We start from the raw sequence: 16,068 nt of genomic DNA, 5'->3' as shown, positions 1-16,068 counted from the left end.
TGGGTGCCACCAGCACTATAGGCTGTGATAATGGGTATGTAAGGTGAAGTAATAGTGTGTCTTTTTTGTTTTTTATTTTCAGTGTCTTCGGAGAACCTGCTGATTACGGGAAGAAGCAAAGGTACGGTGACTTACATTTACTGTTGCACACACACACACACCCACTTTCAATTTTGTCACCATATCTGCCACCTATGAAGGCTAGTGTTTTAGAGGGACAGTTTAGCCAGAAGCAGAGATGGTGTCTCGTTGGATGACTGCTGCTGAAGCCGCAACTTGGGTTATGGCTGACAGCTCTGTTGCAGGATCGGAGACCGAGACAGCAGATACCGGGACAGCATCTGAGGGAGAGGACAATGGAGCAGAATCTGGGAGTGATTTTTCAGTTGGCGGAGTCCCATCCGAAGACACTTCTTCCAGTGATTCTGAGGGAGACGATGAAGACAGTAGTACTGTCCCTTCGCAAGCACAGTCTGTGCAGTGGGACAAAAACGGGTTAGCCCAAAGCAGAGAGCAAGTGCGTGTGGTGGCAAGCACAGACAGAGTGCTCTCTTGGCAGCCCCCCCCTCAATTTAGTTCAGACCCAAATTCCACCTTATACTGGTGATGCTGGATGTAAAGTCGATACGGCCAATGTTTTTGCCAGTCGAAAGCGTCCATCTCTTTTTGGATGTTGACTTCCTTCAGCAAATTGTGCTGCAGACACATTTCCATGCAGAACAATTTGTGAGGGAGCATAGAGGCACTCTAGGGCCCCATTCTAAGGCACACCAGTGGACTCCCTCTTCGCTGGCAGAGTGCAAGATAGTTTTGGGCCTTACACTCAAAACGAAGTTAGTGCAGAAACCCACCTTGAAGTCCTGCTGGAGGACTCGCACAGTTTGGGTAATCCCCATCTTCGCACAGGGCCGTGACAGGGAAGGGCCCAAATCGTATTGCGGAGACATCAAAATTATCTATCTCAAAACAATCTGGTTTTGTAAGGCGGGCCACCTGCATTTTGGGTCTTGGGCTCGGTGGCCATATAGGGAAGCCTACTAAACCCAGAAACATTTCTGAAAACCTGGGGGAGTCCACAGAGGCATGGCTTGTGTGGATTACCCAAAGTTTTCTTACCAGCAAAGGTGAAATGTTAAATAAAAACTATTTTTCCTTGCATTTCTGTCACACAAACTACAGGAATGTGCAGGGATTTACAACAATCATACCACCCAGCGTTTCCCAATTTGTCTTGATAAAAACGGTACCCCACCTATCTGCCTGTGCCCAGTGCCTGCGTCAGGAATGGATCACACCAGGGTCAACAGTAGCCTTCATGTAAAGACTACCATTGACTGTTTTGTGATACATTGCTGTCATGGGCATTAAGCATACCAGTGGGGTAGCATTTATATTGGGACAAGTTGGGGAATGTTGGGTGGTAAGCAGTTTGTGGATCTCTGTATATTCCTCTAGTTTACGTCACAGAAATGCAAGCAAAATAGTGTTTTTATTCAACCGTTTACCTTTGCAGGGCATTCTGGGGAAAAAGACTTTGGGGAATCCTCCCAATCAATGCCTCCCTGGACTTCCCTTGATTTCTACTTTTCAGAAATGTATGGATTTGATAGGTTTTCCTATCCCAGGACTAGATAGTACAGCCACCTCAGTTATCATTATCGCCACTATACGTTTTGGGCCCTTCCCTATTGTGGGTGCTTGGTCTACAGACACAAGTGAGGTAACATTTTTATCGGGGGACTTGGGGGAATGCTGGGTGGAAGGATGTTTGTGGCTACCCTCAGATTCCAGAACTTTTCATCACCGAAATGCACCGAAAAGTGTTTTTTAGCCAAATGTTGATGTTTGCAAAGGATTCTGGGGCACAGAACTCGCGAAGAGCCCTACAGGTCACCTCATTCTGGGTTGCCCCAAGTGTTTAGTTTTAAAAAATGTATAGGTTTGCTAGGTTTCCCTATGCGCCGGCTAAGGTGGAGCCCAAAATCCACAACTAGGCACTTTGCAAAAAACACATCCGTTTCCATTGGAAAAATGTGAAGTGTCCACGTAGTGTTTTGGGGCGTTTCCCGTCACGGGCACTAGGCCTACCAACACAAGTTAGGTATAATTTCTATCAGGAGACTTGGGGGAATGCTGGGTGGAAGGAAGTTTGGGCTCCCCTCAGATTTCAGAACTTTGTATCGCTGAAATATGAGGAAAATGTGTTTTTTTAGACAAACTTTGAGGTTTGCAAAGGATTCTGGTGACAGAACCTGGTGTGAGCCCACAAATCACCCCATTCTAGATTCTCATAAGTGTCTAGTATTAAAAAATATGTAGGTTTCCTAGTTTTCCCTATGTGCCGGCTGAGCTAGAGCAAAGAAATCCACAGCTAGGCACTTGGCAAAAAAAACATCAGTTTTCATTGGAAAAATGTGATGTGTTTACATAGTGTTTTGGGGTGTTTCCTGTTGCGGGCACTAGGCCTACCCACACAAGTGAGGTATCATTTTTATCAAAAGCCTTGGAGGAACACAGAATAGAAGAACAAGTGTTATTGCCCATTGTCTTTCTCTATATTTATGCCCTCCAAATGTAAGACAGTGTGTAAGAAATAAGTCATTTTGAGAAAAGCCCTGTAATTCACATGCTAGTATGGGTACCCTCAATTTAGAGATGTGCAGATAACCACTGCTTCTAACCTCCATATTTTGTGTCCATTTCGGAAATACAAACGTTTCCTTGATACCTATTTTTCACTCTTTATATTTTACCAAAAGAATTGCTGTATACCTGGTATACAATGTAAATCCATTGTAAGGTGCAGCTCATTTATTGGCTCTGGGTACCTTAGGTTCTTGATGAACCTCCAAACTCTATATATCTCCGCAACCAGAAGGGGCCAGCAGATGTAACAGTATAATGCTTTCAAAAATATGTCATAGCTGGAAAAAGTTACAGAAGAAAACGAAGACAGAAATGGCTGCTTTTTTCAACTCATTTTTTTTATTTCAACTGTTACTTTCCATAGGAAAACCCTGAAGGATCTGCACAAATTACCCCTTGCTGAATTCAAAATGTTGTCTACTTTACAGAAATGTTTGGCCGTCCTGGACTCACCATTGGTTTCACAACCATTTCTGTCACTAACTGAAAGGAGACTGAACGCACTAAAAATAGGAAAAATGTGGTATGTCCCAGTGAAATTTCAAAACTGTGTTGAAAAATTAGATTTTCGGATTCAGGTCTGTCTGCTCCTGAAAGCTGGGAAAATGGCTATTTTTTCACTGCAAACCCTTCATTGATCACATTTCCATGTAAAAACAGATGCTTTCTTCTGCATCACCTTTTCCCATTTTTCCCCAAAATCCCATATTTCAACTGTATTTTGGCTAATCTCTCGGTCTTCGCCAGGGATGCCACAAAGTCTGGGTACCTTTAGAATCCGCAGGATGTTGGAAAAAAGGCTGCAAATTTGACTTGGAAAGCTTATGTGGACAAAAAGTTATGAGGGCCTAAGTGTAAACTACCCCAAATAGCCAAAAAAGGGCTCATCACTGGGGGGACGGGAAGCCCAGCAGCTAAGGGGTTAAAGATGCAGTAGGCAAGCCTACAAATAGATTTTATTATTTTATTTAAACCTGTACCTATTGTGCAAAAGTTATGAGGTACTGATTCCAGAGGTTGGCACTCAGATATAGAAAGTCTCTTCAATTGTATCATCAGATCTTGGATCATAAAGCTTTACAAGAGTATTGTACTATAATGTCTTCCTCAATGTAGCCTGGGCATACCTTGCAAACATTTAATATAATACACAGAATGTATTCCGCCTCCCACGGGATGCCAGTTTAATACACATATGTTGTGCCCGGCAACCCTCAGAATCTGGGTCTGTTACATATATTATCACTGGTTTATTTATACAAAATATTTTTCTTTGTGGGTCAGGAGTTCGCTTGATAAGAAATGTATTCCTTCAAGAAAGACATCACTTAAGTATGCCAAAATATATCTCAAAACTTAAAGCAGAAAAATCTACAAACAGAGGTGTTTGCAATCGTGAGGTCATAACATAACACACAGACAACATATAGTAAACAGAAGAGCGCTTGAAAGTCTTTTAGACACTATCAATAGGGCAAACAGTCATTCTGCCTTTGAACAATCAACTGATATCAAGCTATTAATTTGTTTTAGTGTTGACTTGTCAACCGGTTTACATGAATGATTTGAAGCTGGGTCTTCATCAGGACAAGGAAAGCAGATACACCCTCAAAGCCAATAAATGGTAAGCGGAGGTATATCTAAGTAGGAAGGTCTTCCTACCTATAGGTGAAAGGGAAAGTAACCATCCGCTGCTGTAGGTATCCAGGTCAAAAGACCTCGAAGATATTTTGGCAGCTCAGCTTTACAGCTCTAATAATCATTCAGGATGAACGTCAAGGCACCCCTTGACCAGCACAGAAAAATTATTTTGTGTAAAAAGACCACCGGCAGAATCAATTTGTGATTATCCCCAGGATGCCAGTGCAGGGATATTTACTGATCCTAAGAGATGGAGACATGCATTTTGGTAATTTTGGGCTCAAATAATGTTAGAAAGTCTCTATAATGTTTTGGGTAACACATGGGATGTTTTGGGTTCGAGGATGGCTAGCTTCTTGTGCAAGGTTAAAATCTCCCTTATTTGGTTTGCAGCCTCGGTGATGGATTTAGCTGGATGTGACGTTTTTGAGCTCACTTCAGTTTTATGGAAGCCCTTATTGTGTCTCTTGCAATGTGTTTTCAAGAGAGTTGTGTTCCCTCCATCCAACTGACTTGCACATCTGGCAATCGGCATTACAGCTCATTTGCTCGAGTGGGTCAATTACCTGCTGTACGAATTGATGGTAGATGTTTTTCTTATTTATGTTTTTTTATGTTTATGCAGGGATTATATCCAGCCCCATATCCCTCGATAACCATCTCTCACAGTGGGTCATGAAACGTGACCTGCCTGATTGTTCATTAGACAATTTTTTTTTGCAACTTTGTGAATAGGGAATTTGTGATCTCACTGACCAGTACACAGACCGTGTCACAAATTACATCCCAGTTCATGAACCAGTTGTGTGCAATTTATACATCCCGGCATTACGAACGGGGATAGTACTTTAGGTTTATAATGCTTTGAGCAGTGACCTAAGTTCAGTGTGATCTGTAATCTCTAAGAGACCAGAATTCGGGGAACATTTGTAAACCCTAAAAAATAGTTAAGTGTTGGAGAAGAGAGAGAAATAGAAGAAACCTGCAAATGGAAACAGTCAACGGTTAGTAAACAAAAGACAGAAAAAAAGATACTGCATGGTCTGACTATGTCATAATTGCAATACTTGTTTTATTTTTGTCCCATAGATATTTGTGTTATTTAATTTTTTCGAGGAAATTATGAAAAACAAGACTACCCTCAAAGGGAAATTGAACACTTTACACAGCTGCAGGATAAGTTGCCAACACGTCAGGACAGGATACAGAAACATGTTCAGACGGTTAGATTATGAATTTAGAAAAGTAAGTGTGGGAGAAGAGATACAGTCTAGGATGGTAGAAAGCCTGTGAAGGGATAGGTTTTGGGACCGTTCATATGTTGCTTCAAGTAAGGAGCAAGTCTGAAGTGCAAGAAGAGGTCAAGAGTCCATGTGCAGAGAGATCCTGGTGGCATACATTTTTTTTATGAGACACGTGGGATTACAGCCTGGCCATTAGGTAGTCCTCGTCATGTAGACACCAATGAACACTGCGGGTTTAGAAGCAAGTTAATCATATTCCTCGGGTGTAGTGCCTTACAAATCACACAACAGGATTTTAATTGGAATCTGGCAGGGAGATGATTCAATGCAAATATTTCAAAATAGGGGGCATTTGCTTTGAACCCTTTGGTCAGTCATTGATCACTTCAAGCAGAGTGACTTTGGTGTCAGTAAGGATTCTGGCAAAACAGTCTTCTGAGATTTGTCCCTGTCAATGTGTCATACGGAATGTTCTGGGACTGTGTTCCTCACTTTTGTTGCCGGGAAAGTACAGTAGTGTACTGTAAATATTCAATGAAGCAAATTAATTAACATGTGTAACCTTCCATAAGAATATATCCAAAAACATTGATTTAGTGTTTTCAAAAACTGAAAAAATGTTCTTCTCACCACTGTTTGTTATATTTACCTGCCAACTCTTAGTGAACTCTTGGACATTGTCGGTGAAGGAGTGATCAGGGAGCATAAATTCATTTCCAGCTTCATTGTCATTAGTTCCAAAGAGTCCAGCTGAGGTACCTAATCAAAGAACAAACACTGTTTAATAGAGTGTATTATATTATAGATAATGATCAATCATCAACCCGATCCAATGATGGCAGCTGTGAATCAGTGAAAACAGGCAACACTTAAGAACATTTGAGGCATTTTTCTATGCAGTGTTCAGGATACGGTGTTTTAGATATTAAAGGGCGGGTTTACCATTAGGAAGAAGTTGTAGGGATGTAATGTTACACAGACCTTATTTTGTTTTTCTAGCTATTGTTAGATAATGGTTTATGTTCTTTCACAATATATGAAAGAACACCTAGATATTAAAATGTGTATAGGAAAGGATTCTACATACAGGTTCTGAGTGCAAATGTTTTACAGACCACAGATTGTTCCGGCCCTAGGCTGTTTAGATTACTTGTGTTCTGCTTCAGGCATCCAACGCTTCAAACTCTGCTTGCACATCATTCAGACCTTCGTTGACCAGCTCCTACTTAAAGCTCAACTCAACTAAGTAATCTTTTCAGTTATATGCCAAAAACCTAAAACCTAAAAAAACAAGATTCAGTACAAACCAGAATCAAAGCATAAACCTTGATGGGACTTTGAGTAACAACCTTCACTGGATGTAAAGTCACTTGGATTCACCCAGGACGTAAACCTCACCCTCAAGGAGCAAATTGCTAAAAAACAAAGATAGCCTGGTACCAGCTCCCTCTTCTAAACAAAATCAAACCGTCCAAAAAGTGACTTCAAAATTTCTGTTCATTCATTCATACTTTTGCATCTGGATGGGGGTAATGCTCTATTTTAGGGGCATCCTACATAGTGCACCACGCCTCATCCTAGCCTGAAGGAATATACATCACCCACATCCTGATGGAATTCTATTGGCTCCTCTTACTGGCCCGCACCATTTTCAAAGCCAGCTCAATCATTTACAATGACCAGCATGTCCACTTATCTTGCAGACATTCTAACCATCTCAGGTAGATCTCTTCACACCGAGATGGGTGAAGACTGAAACCCCTGATCTCGCAGAGCTGCAACCACCAGCATGAGCTTGGTGAACACCCGAAGGGCGCTAGTAAGGCCAAATGGAAGCACAGTAAACTGAAAGTGCTTGTAGCCTCCCATGAACCACAAGTAATGTCTGTAGGCAGGCATGACGGAGATGTGGAAATAAGCTTTCTGAGAGTTCATCAGTACCAACCAGTCTCCTGGTTCCAGGGCAGACAAAACCTGAGCCAACGTAAGCATCCTGAACTTCTCCTTCTTGGGGAAGAGATTTTGGGCTCATAGGTCTAGGATAGGGCAAAGGCCATTGTCCTTTTTGGAGACCAGACAGCAGCAGGAATAGCAACTACAGCCTACTTCTGACATAGGAACCATCTCTATGGCTCCCTTGGCCAAGAGGGTCGCAACTTCCTAACAGAGAAGGGACAAATGATCCTCCGATATCCCGTTGTAAGATAGTGGCATGGCTGGAGGGGTAGTCTTGAAGGGGAGGGAGTAGCCCCTTCGGACTATCTCCAAAATGCACCTGTCTGAATTGATTGCCAGTGCAGCGGGGAGATGGTGAATCCTGTTGCTAACTGGCCCATGGTGGGGGGGAGGCAGACTAGGAGGGTTCAGAGGTTGCTGCAGGGGGGCAACGGACTGACCAGACCCCTGGCCACCTGACCCATGAGGTTGTTGGATCCTGTGCCCCCTGCCTTGCAGATGCTAGGCAGCATGCATGGCCCGGTGTCTGGACAGGAAGTAATGTGGTTGGTAACCTGTTCTGTAGCCACAAAAGGGGTGAAAGGAAAACTGGGGGGACTAGGGACCGCAACATGGCCTTAGGACCTGGACGTAGCACAAGAATCCTTTAAACGCTTGAATGCCAAGCCTGCCTTGTGTCTGAAGAGACAGGTGCCATTGAATGATATGTCCATCAAAGAAGACTGGACATTCCCCAAAAAGCCAGACTTCCTCAGCTAGGCGTGGTGTCTCAGGGCCACTGTTGTGGAAACTGCTCTGCCTAGTGAGTCAGCCCTCTCAGGTCCACAAGGAATTGTGAACTTTGCTGCGCTTCTCCCATTGGAAACACTCTGAGAGTGTATCGCCTGGGCCTTCTCTGGGACCTATGGCAGCACTTAAGCAACTGTATCCCACAGCGCATGGAAATAACGGCCCAAGAGGCATGCAGTGTTCACTGACTGCAAAGCAAGGCTGGCAGAATAAAATATCTTCTTCTCAAATGAATCCAACCTTTTGGCCTATCTGGGGCAGTGGTAAGGAAGGGCCTTCGGAAGTAGAGACTTGGACCACCAAGCTTTCAGGGGAAGGGTGTTGTGTCAGGAAACGTGGGTCCCCAGGTGCAGTGGGCACTCGTCCTGTTTATAGAATCCAGTGTGTTGGGTTTGAACCAGATACCCAGCTGGACATCAGTGAGGGTATTATTAAATGTGAACAGGGGTTCTGAGGTGGAAGGTCCTGGTTTCAGCACCTCTGTCAAGAGATTAGTCTTGACGGTCACCAAGGGTAGTTGAAGGTCCAGGACCTCAGCTGCCCTCCTTACCTCTATTGCATAAGAAGCTCCCTCCACTATAGCCATGGGAGGGTGAGAAAGCATGCTAGTATCTGAAGATGTGTCAAGTCCACTGTCTTCACCCAAGTCCGAATGCAAGTCCATTGCACTTTTGCAGGGCTTGTAGTTTAAATGGTCCAGCGACCCCTCTCATTCTTCCCGAGGCCTAGCCTGGTGAAATAGGACTCAGGATCTAAGCAAGATAGCAAAGCTCCTGCCAAGTCGGTGTTGAGTGATGCTCATCCAGCTCCGTTTTGGAGTCGGGATGAAAATGGGGATGGCGCTGCTGGTAGGTGTTGTGGTGCTGGTAGCGTTGCATTGGGACCGGTGCTGGACAAAGTTGAAGTGGTACAAATGGTGCCAGTCCGGATCCAGGACTGGATCCCTCAGACCCCCATAGCACTGAAGCCAGAGCTGCCACTGCAGAACCAGAGGGGGCCCACTCCAACAACATGGGGCTCGAAGGCGCTCCAGCAGGGTCGGACTGCCCAAAAATGAGGCACATGGCCACATAGAACTCTTTCATTTGGGCAGGAGACGCTCCTGCTCCTGGAAATTCTGGGAGGCGCGGAGTCAGCCAAAGCACAGATTTCACAGAATGAGGCCTAGAATGACGACATTCCATCAACGTGTCGGCCGAAAAATGAGGAGACGTTGAAGAGCACTTTGACTTCTTACTTTCTTCTTATGCCTCAAATTACCTGATCGTCCTAGGACTTTGAACGGGATGATGACTTGGGACTCCGCGACAAGGTCCCAGGACCTTCCTCTCAACCAAGACCTTGATCAGCATTGAGTTGTGTGCCGGGCCGCCATCTGCTTCAGGTACCGCTCCTTCAAAGCCTTCGGATACATGGCCCAGCACTCGGAGCACAACTTTGGGTTGTGGTTGTGCTACAAACACACAAAGTGCAGATCTGTCACATACATTGTCCGATGACAGAACCAGCAGGGCTTGAAACCTGTCTAGAAGACATCCCTGGACACACTAGGAGAAATCGCTTGAAAAAGAGTTTGACAAAAGTAAAAGAAGCATTTGCAATGTAATGGGCCTCGCATTTGCTCCAGTTAGAGATACGGGCGTTGTAAATTTCTAACTGGACTTTTCTTGCCACATAAGTTGAAAATGAAAAGGAAAATATTGGTTCACATAAGCAAGCTGATTCAAAGCGCCGTGGCCGCCATGAGGATGAACGCAAAGGAGAGACACAAGAGGAAAAAGAAGTTCGCTCACAGTCAAACATATCGGCAATTATGCAATTATCCATGTAACAGGGTCAGTCTGCAACACGGTAACAAAACCTCCCCAAGGAGGGACACATGGAAAGCATTTACCAATGATAATAAAGGATTTTTGAAAGGCAAGCCCATGAATCAGTAAAAGTGATGCAGGGGGCGTGGTTAAAACCCCACAATACTTACAACAGGTCAAAGAGCTTGCACGCTTGACCTAAAAAAAAGACATGTCAAAAAACGACTAACAGTAGCTCTCTTCAGATCAGCGCAGGCTGGCACTGAAAGAAAGGAACTCACGTTGGCGCCTATGGGTGGCACCTATATAGGCACTGCAATATCATTTCCAGCAATGACAACACCGATGATGGACACAGAGCCAATCAAAGCACCTACCAGCACACAGGGGTACTGCTCATGAATATCTTCCGGATCCAGTCTGACCCCTGGAGAGAATTCAATGGTAAGGAACTGCAGCTAGAAGTCTCTATCAGTTCATGTAAAATTAAAAAAATTCTAATGTTTAAAATGTTGTTTGACCCTTTCATTACTTTTTATTGACCTCCCCCTTACTGTTTGTTTGCCCAGAAAGCACACAATGAATACCAGTTAGAAGGCAATTGCAGAAGGGTTTAAGGTGAAGTAAGAGTGGGAAAGATATGGGTGCTCTAAATGCAGGAACTGAGAAAAGTGAGACTCTTACAATTACCAATGCCTGCTCTACTGCAATTTCTTTAGGCTTTTCAAAAATGTTTTGTTAAAATAACATTTTTATGAACACATTATTTTACAACCAAAAATATGTGGCACAATGCAATTCCATTCATACCCAAAGCTGGTAAAATGAGTCACGTCAACATTCATGCATAAAAAGAACAAATACAAATAAGCAAAAGCAAAGCCAAAAGGTCTGGCCTTGGCACGCTTATTCAATGGTTACTTTTTTGTATTTTTCAAATATATGCCTCAAAAATAGAAATAAAACATAAAAACATACAACACTGTCATAGTTTGGTGTTCATATGCTTGCAATAATTTCTCGAAATCAGAAAACCAAAGTTAAGCATCAAATACAATTGTATTACATCGTGTGGGTGCAGTTATGGTTAGACATTATATAGAAACCCTTTATAGTGTTCATACACATCATGTGAAAATAAGTTTCTTGTGTACGCTTTGGTGGGTGGAAGCAAATTGTAAATGACAGGTGAACAGACCAATCATTGAACAGGTATTATCCGCTCTGCAGCTTTATAGGTATGAGTTTTTATTTATAACTTTTAAAATCAATTATGCTATCAAGACAGCTAAACTGTGTATAAGCCAGACCTAAAAATATGAAATTAAAAAGTATTCAAACTGTTGTGGAACTCACCATGATGCCACCCGTGCAAGGTGAGGCTGCAAATTTCATGATGGTCGCACACCAAGGAAACACCCTTCTGATTAGAAACTTCGATTCCGGTGGCTTCTTTTCTTATTGAAATCCCATTCTTTTCAAAAGGCATATCAATACGATGGCAATTCTCCTCTATCTGCATAAAAGTAAAAGTCGTTTAAAACAAAAACGTTTATTATGGTAAGATAAAAATTGTAAGTGGTGCAAGATTAATGCACTATGTTAAGCACATTGCAGCACAGCAGTCTTTTCTAACACAGAAAACATTGTCTTACCACATTGCCAGTTACGTACACATAACTGTTAAAAAGTGTGATATACCATATTATATGTCACTCTATACAAAACACAAGTTTTGCAGTTGTTTTTTCTCATTGGTGGAATTAAATGAACCAATGAATCAAAAGAGGAGCATTTTGGAGTGCAGCTGTCCACATCAATGGAGGTCCCACTAGTGTGGTTGGATAAGAAAATCTAGGGAGAAAATCCTGGAGAGCACGTTTAGGGAGAGTAAGAAACTCCTGATTTCAGCTATGTTTTATAGAATGCAAAAAGTGCAGAGATGTGCCCAAACAACAACAAAAACTACTGTTTATGAAAGGATGAGTAGGCAATTGGAGGGACAATGTAACAGTTGAATTGGGCAAGATGTCACGGGAAACGGATTAGTTTTCATAGTGGATCTCATGCACACCATAGAAGGGATCTTTGTGGGCACTAAGGTCCTCGTGACAAGCGGTCCAGTAAACTGCAGACTCTGGTCAAATGCAGGGTTCAGAATTAAAGGTTTTATTAATTGTACCTCAATCAGTAAATATGAGTGTAATAAAATCCGACCCTTAATGTTAAATTTCGGCGGCTCAAACCTGCCAAAATATAACCGGTAAAATTTTTGTATGGGGAAGTGCATAATTAATCTTTATTATCCCATGATTGGGAAGGAAAATTGTGCTAATCATTCTCCACCACAATTATGGGCCCAAGCCCGAGGTGAAAACCCATAACAAATGGCCAGCAAAGTGAGAGACAGAGAGCAGCTTCCAATGTATGCAGCTGCTGAAGCCTTTAGAAGATCACAGCGCCTCAGACTCAACTTGACTTGCACGCATCTAAGACAAGGCACGCAAGCTGATCATGGAGCTGGCGCCAACTGAATGCTCCCGTTGAGGCCTTGCAATGGTGACAATAGCCCGCAAGAGGAGCATTCTTCTTGGCAGCCCAGCTCCAAACATTTTGTTTCTAGATGCTATTAGGAGATATTCATTGGACCGTTAAGTAACTTACCTTCCACCAGACCATTTTTAGTAAGGTGCTAAGTGGGAAAAAGCATAGCACATTGCAGTTAGCACTGATCTGAAGCAGTGAGCCAGTGAATAACCCTCATGATTATGAGTAGATGATCGTACATCTTTTACGAGGATTCCTCCATGCTGCAGACTTTCTCCACCAACTGCTAACAGCGCAGGGAGACCAAACGATATATAATTGTCTAAATGCAAAGCTGTTCTAGACAAGATACTACCATTAGTGTGTAACTACAAATGACAATAGTTCCTTGCACACTTGAAATGCACACATAAAACTTATTTTGACTTGTAACTAGCACTGGTGCTGAATATGAGGGCCCGGTAAATCCTGTTTTGCCAAAATATTGGAGTTTGTGTCCTAAGTAGAATTACTATTTGGCTGTAATGTTAGGTGTTTGAACTCGTGATTTGTGGCAGGACACACTGGACACAAATCATTGTTGCAAAAAGCAGGGAAGCTGCTTTGTTCAGTTTTATGTCAGAGTACCAATGACCAAAATATCGTCTGTCCTAAATAAAGTTTACCAAAATATTGTTACATTAAGGTGTGATGTTTTTGTAAGTGATACTCAGGGCAGCAAATGCATGTCCAATGATAATTAGTCCACAATACTCTGGTACCACATCACTTTGCTCACCAGATAGCAAGTGAAACTTTGTGCATTTACTGCCTTATTCACCATAATCAGGTCTGCAAATTGGTATCTGTTGCAAACTATGCACCCAGAAATTAAAGCACACTAACACAAATTAGCAAGTGTGCACTTAGCACCCACAAAATCCAAGCCATATTTGATCAGACCCATAGTAGCACCGGTTTCCCTTGAACCAATGAGAAAGGGTATTGCCAGATGTGTTCATATTGGATTGCTTCAAGCATGTGTTGAGGAAGCTTTGATGTTCAACTTCTAAGCAAAAGATATAAGGCTCATTTCCAAGGCCCTACTGGCACACCGTGCCACAAGAACATCTTTTTTGTTGACACTCTGGTAGAGCAGTGGGCCGGCCCTTATTTTTAAAGCCACCCAAAGCCACCTTGCACTGTTTTTCATGACTTTGTAAAAATGGCCCCCTTTCCCGCATAACCACGTGAAAGGGTGTTCCATGGGCATTGCGGTGAGTGTTCCCATGCAACACCCATGAAACCTGACAGAATCTGATACACTCCCAGAATTAAAAGGCTGGGAATGTGTCAGATTCCTATGCCACCTTGGGTGGCATTAAAGTGGCGCAATGGTGAGAAATAACATTATTTCTCTCTGTCTTTTTCTCTTTCTATGGCAGCACACATAGAAAGTGGAAAACACCACTAATGATTGTTTATGTGCATGAAGGTATCCCTTCCTGCACATTAACAATTATCCCTACAACTATGATGCAAGGGTGCCTGCTTTGGCGCTAGACAGCAGTTTGTACACCAACGCTGAGGAAAGTACAGGGATGCATCGTATTTCTGTAAATACGGCACATCCATGCACTTTTTAAATGTTGCAGCGTGGCACAGCAAGCTGGCTGCCGCGCCACGCTGCATCATTTCCTCAGGCCCATGGGTTCTAACCTCGGCATCCTTGCTTGGCCAAAGTTGCTTGAGCTTGTGAGAAGACCTTTATCTTCTTGCGCCTTAATTTGTTTGCTCTAAAAATGACCAGGATTGAAAATAGGCTGAGCACCTGTATAAACTTTACTGCAAAGCAGAACTTGGAACATTTGCTTTTGCTTCAGCCTGAAAGTGCCTAAAGGCAGTTTTGGCTTGCTGTGCTATACAAGGATATTCTCACTCAGTCACTACATCCATTTAAATTTTGCCTGACTGCAAAGGTTATTTATAACAATGTAGGGATTGAAAACTAGTTCAAAATGTGTGTAACTCACACTGACTACATGCTATCTGTCCCTCCAGTCATACTGAAAGCTAATCTGATTATAAAGTCCATGGTTACAGAGGACATAAATTTAACAAAATATACCAAAATACATCTATCCTATTTCAGAGAAAAGTGAACAAGATATTACTGAAATAAATAAGCATTCCATGGTCTGTATGAGAACTTAAAACTTTAACTCACGTGACACATGTCAGCTTTCTTCAGATGGGAAGAGCCGGGTTACAGAAATACCTGTTCGCTCTACTAACAAATCTTTCTTGTGTTTTGTGGTGGTCCTGCATGCAGAACAACAACCACTCTTGCACATGTTCTGGATTAGCTTTCTTAAGTCATACGATACGTGATAATATGGGCCCTATTGTGCCTCATATGAATGATTTGAATATTTATGCCCTCATTACGAGTCTGGCAGTCTTAAGACCGCCACAATGGCGGTGTCAGTCGGAGCGCCACGATCGTGGCGGTCCGACCGCCACATAATGACCGTGGTGGAGCCGCCATGGTTCGACCGCCGTCACTGCCAGGTTGCTGCCAGTCTACAGCCTGGTGGTCTCAGCAGTTGTAATCCACAAGGGTGGCGCTGCATGCAGCACCATCCTGGGGATTACGGCTCCTCAATCTGCCATTCCTTTCACTGCGGTTGGACCACCATGGAAAGGCTGGTGGAATGGGTGTGTCGGGGGGCCCTGCACTGCCCTGTTGCACTTTCCACTGCCTGAATTATGCTCAGTGGAAAGCGCAGCAGTTGCTGCTGCACCCGCTGCACCACCACATTGCCGCCGGCTTGATTACGAGCTGGGGGCCCTGTTTCCCGCTGTGCTGGAAGGTGGAAGCGCTATTTCTGCCTGGCGGCCCAGCGGAAAACTTGTAATAGGGCCGGCGGTGTTCTGGCCGCACAGACGGTCAGATGGTGGTACAAGTTTGGTGGGCGGCCTCTGCTGCCCACCAAACTCGTAATGACGGCCATACTCTTAATAATCAATGTTGCGAGAACTTCGCATAGTTAGTCTTGAAGAATATGCATCATTACTCCTCTTTTTTCAATAAAAGACCCCAATGGAATGTATCTTTAACGTTTTTTAAGAACATCAATATAAGTATGGAAAACACAAATATAAAAGGAAGTAAAAACGTGACTAGTTCATAATTAGCTCTTCCAAATACCTACAATTTGTAACTTTTGAAGATCGCTAATGTCTGACCCTTTTAGCATAATTAAGTTGTGAGCTTATTAGAGTGTCTGCATTTTTGACAGGACGTTAAAGAGATGTCTAAGATGATATGACGATTCAGGGTTGTAGAAACTGATATTTTCGCTAGTATCGTTCAGTGAAACATGTCATTTTTAAACTGCATGCAGTTGTGAAGTTTGTGCATTGTGCTTGATTTCACCTATGGGTGAAATTTA

General features: G+C 43.1%; 1 protein-coding gene across 3 annotated transcripts in view; it reads right to left on the bottom strand.

The window, feature by feature from the left end:
• LOC138261322 (uncharacterized) overlaps positions 1 to 16,068 on the bottom strand; it is an 888,401-nt gene that overhangs the window by 12,900 nt on the left and 859,433 nt on the right. For all 3 annotated transcript variants that reach the window (XM_069210158.1, XM_069210160.1, XM_069210159.1), the window contains 2 exons: positions 11,444 to 11,603; positions 6,181 to 6,290 (listed from right to left, as the gene is read on the bottom strand). In XM_069210158.1, coding sequence (XP_069066259.1) covers positions 6,181 to 6,290; positions 11,444 to 11,603 — 270 coding nt within the window. The remainder of the gene's footprint in view (positions 1 to 6,180; positions 6,291 to 11,443; positions 11,604 to 16,068) is intronic.

The sequence above is a fragment of the Pleurodeles waltl genome, chromosome 10 (genome assembly GCF_031143425.1).
Source record: "Pleurodeles waltl isolate 20211129_DDA chromosome 10, aPleWal1.hap1.20221129, whole genome shotgun sequence".
NCBI lineage: Eukaryota > Metazoa > Chordata > Amphibia > Caudata > Salamandridae > Pleurodeles > Pleurodeles waltl.
Note: the sequence above shows the minus strand (reverse complement) of the source record. Positions and strands in the feature narration are given on the sequence as shown.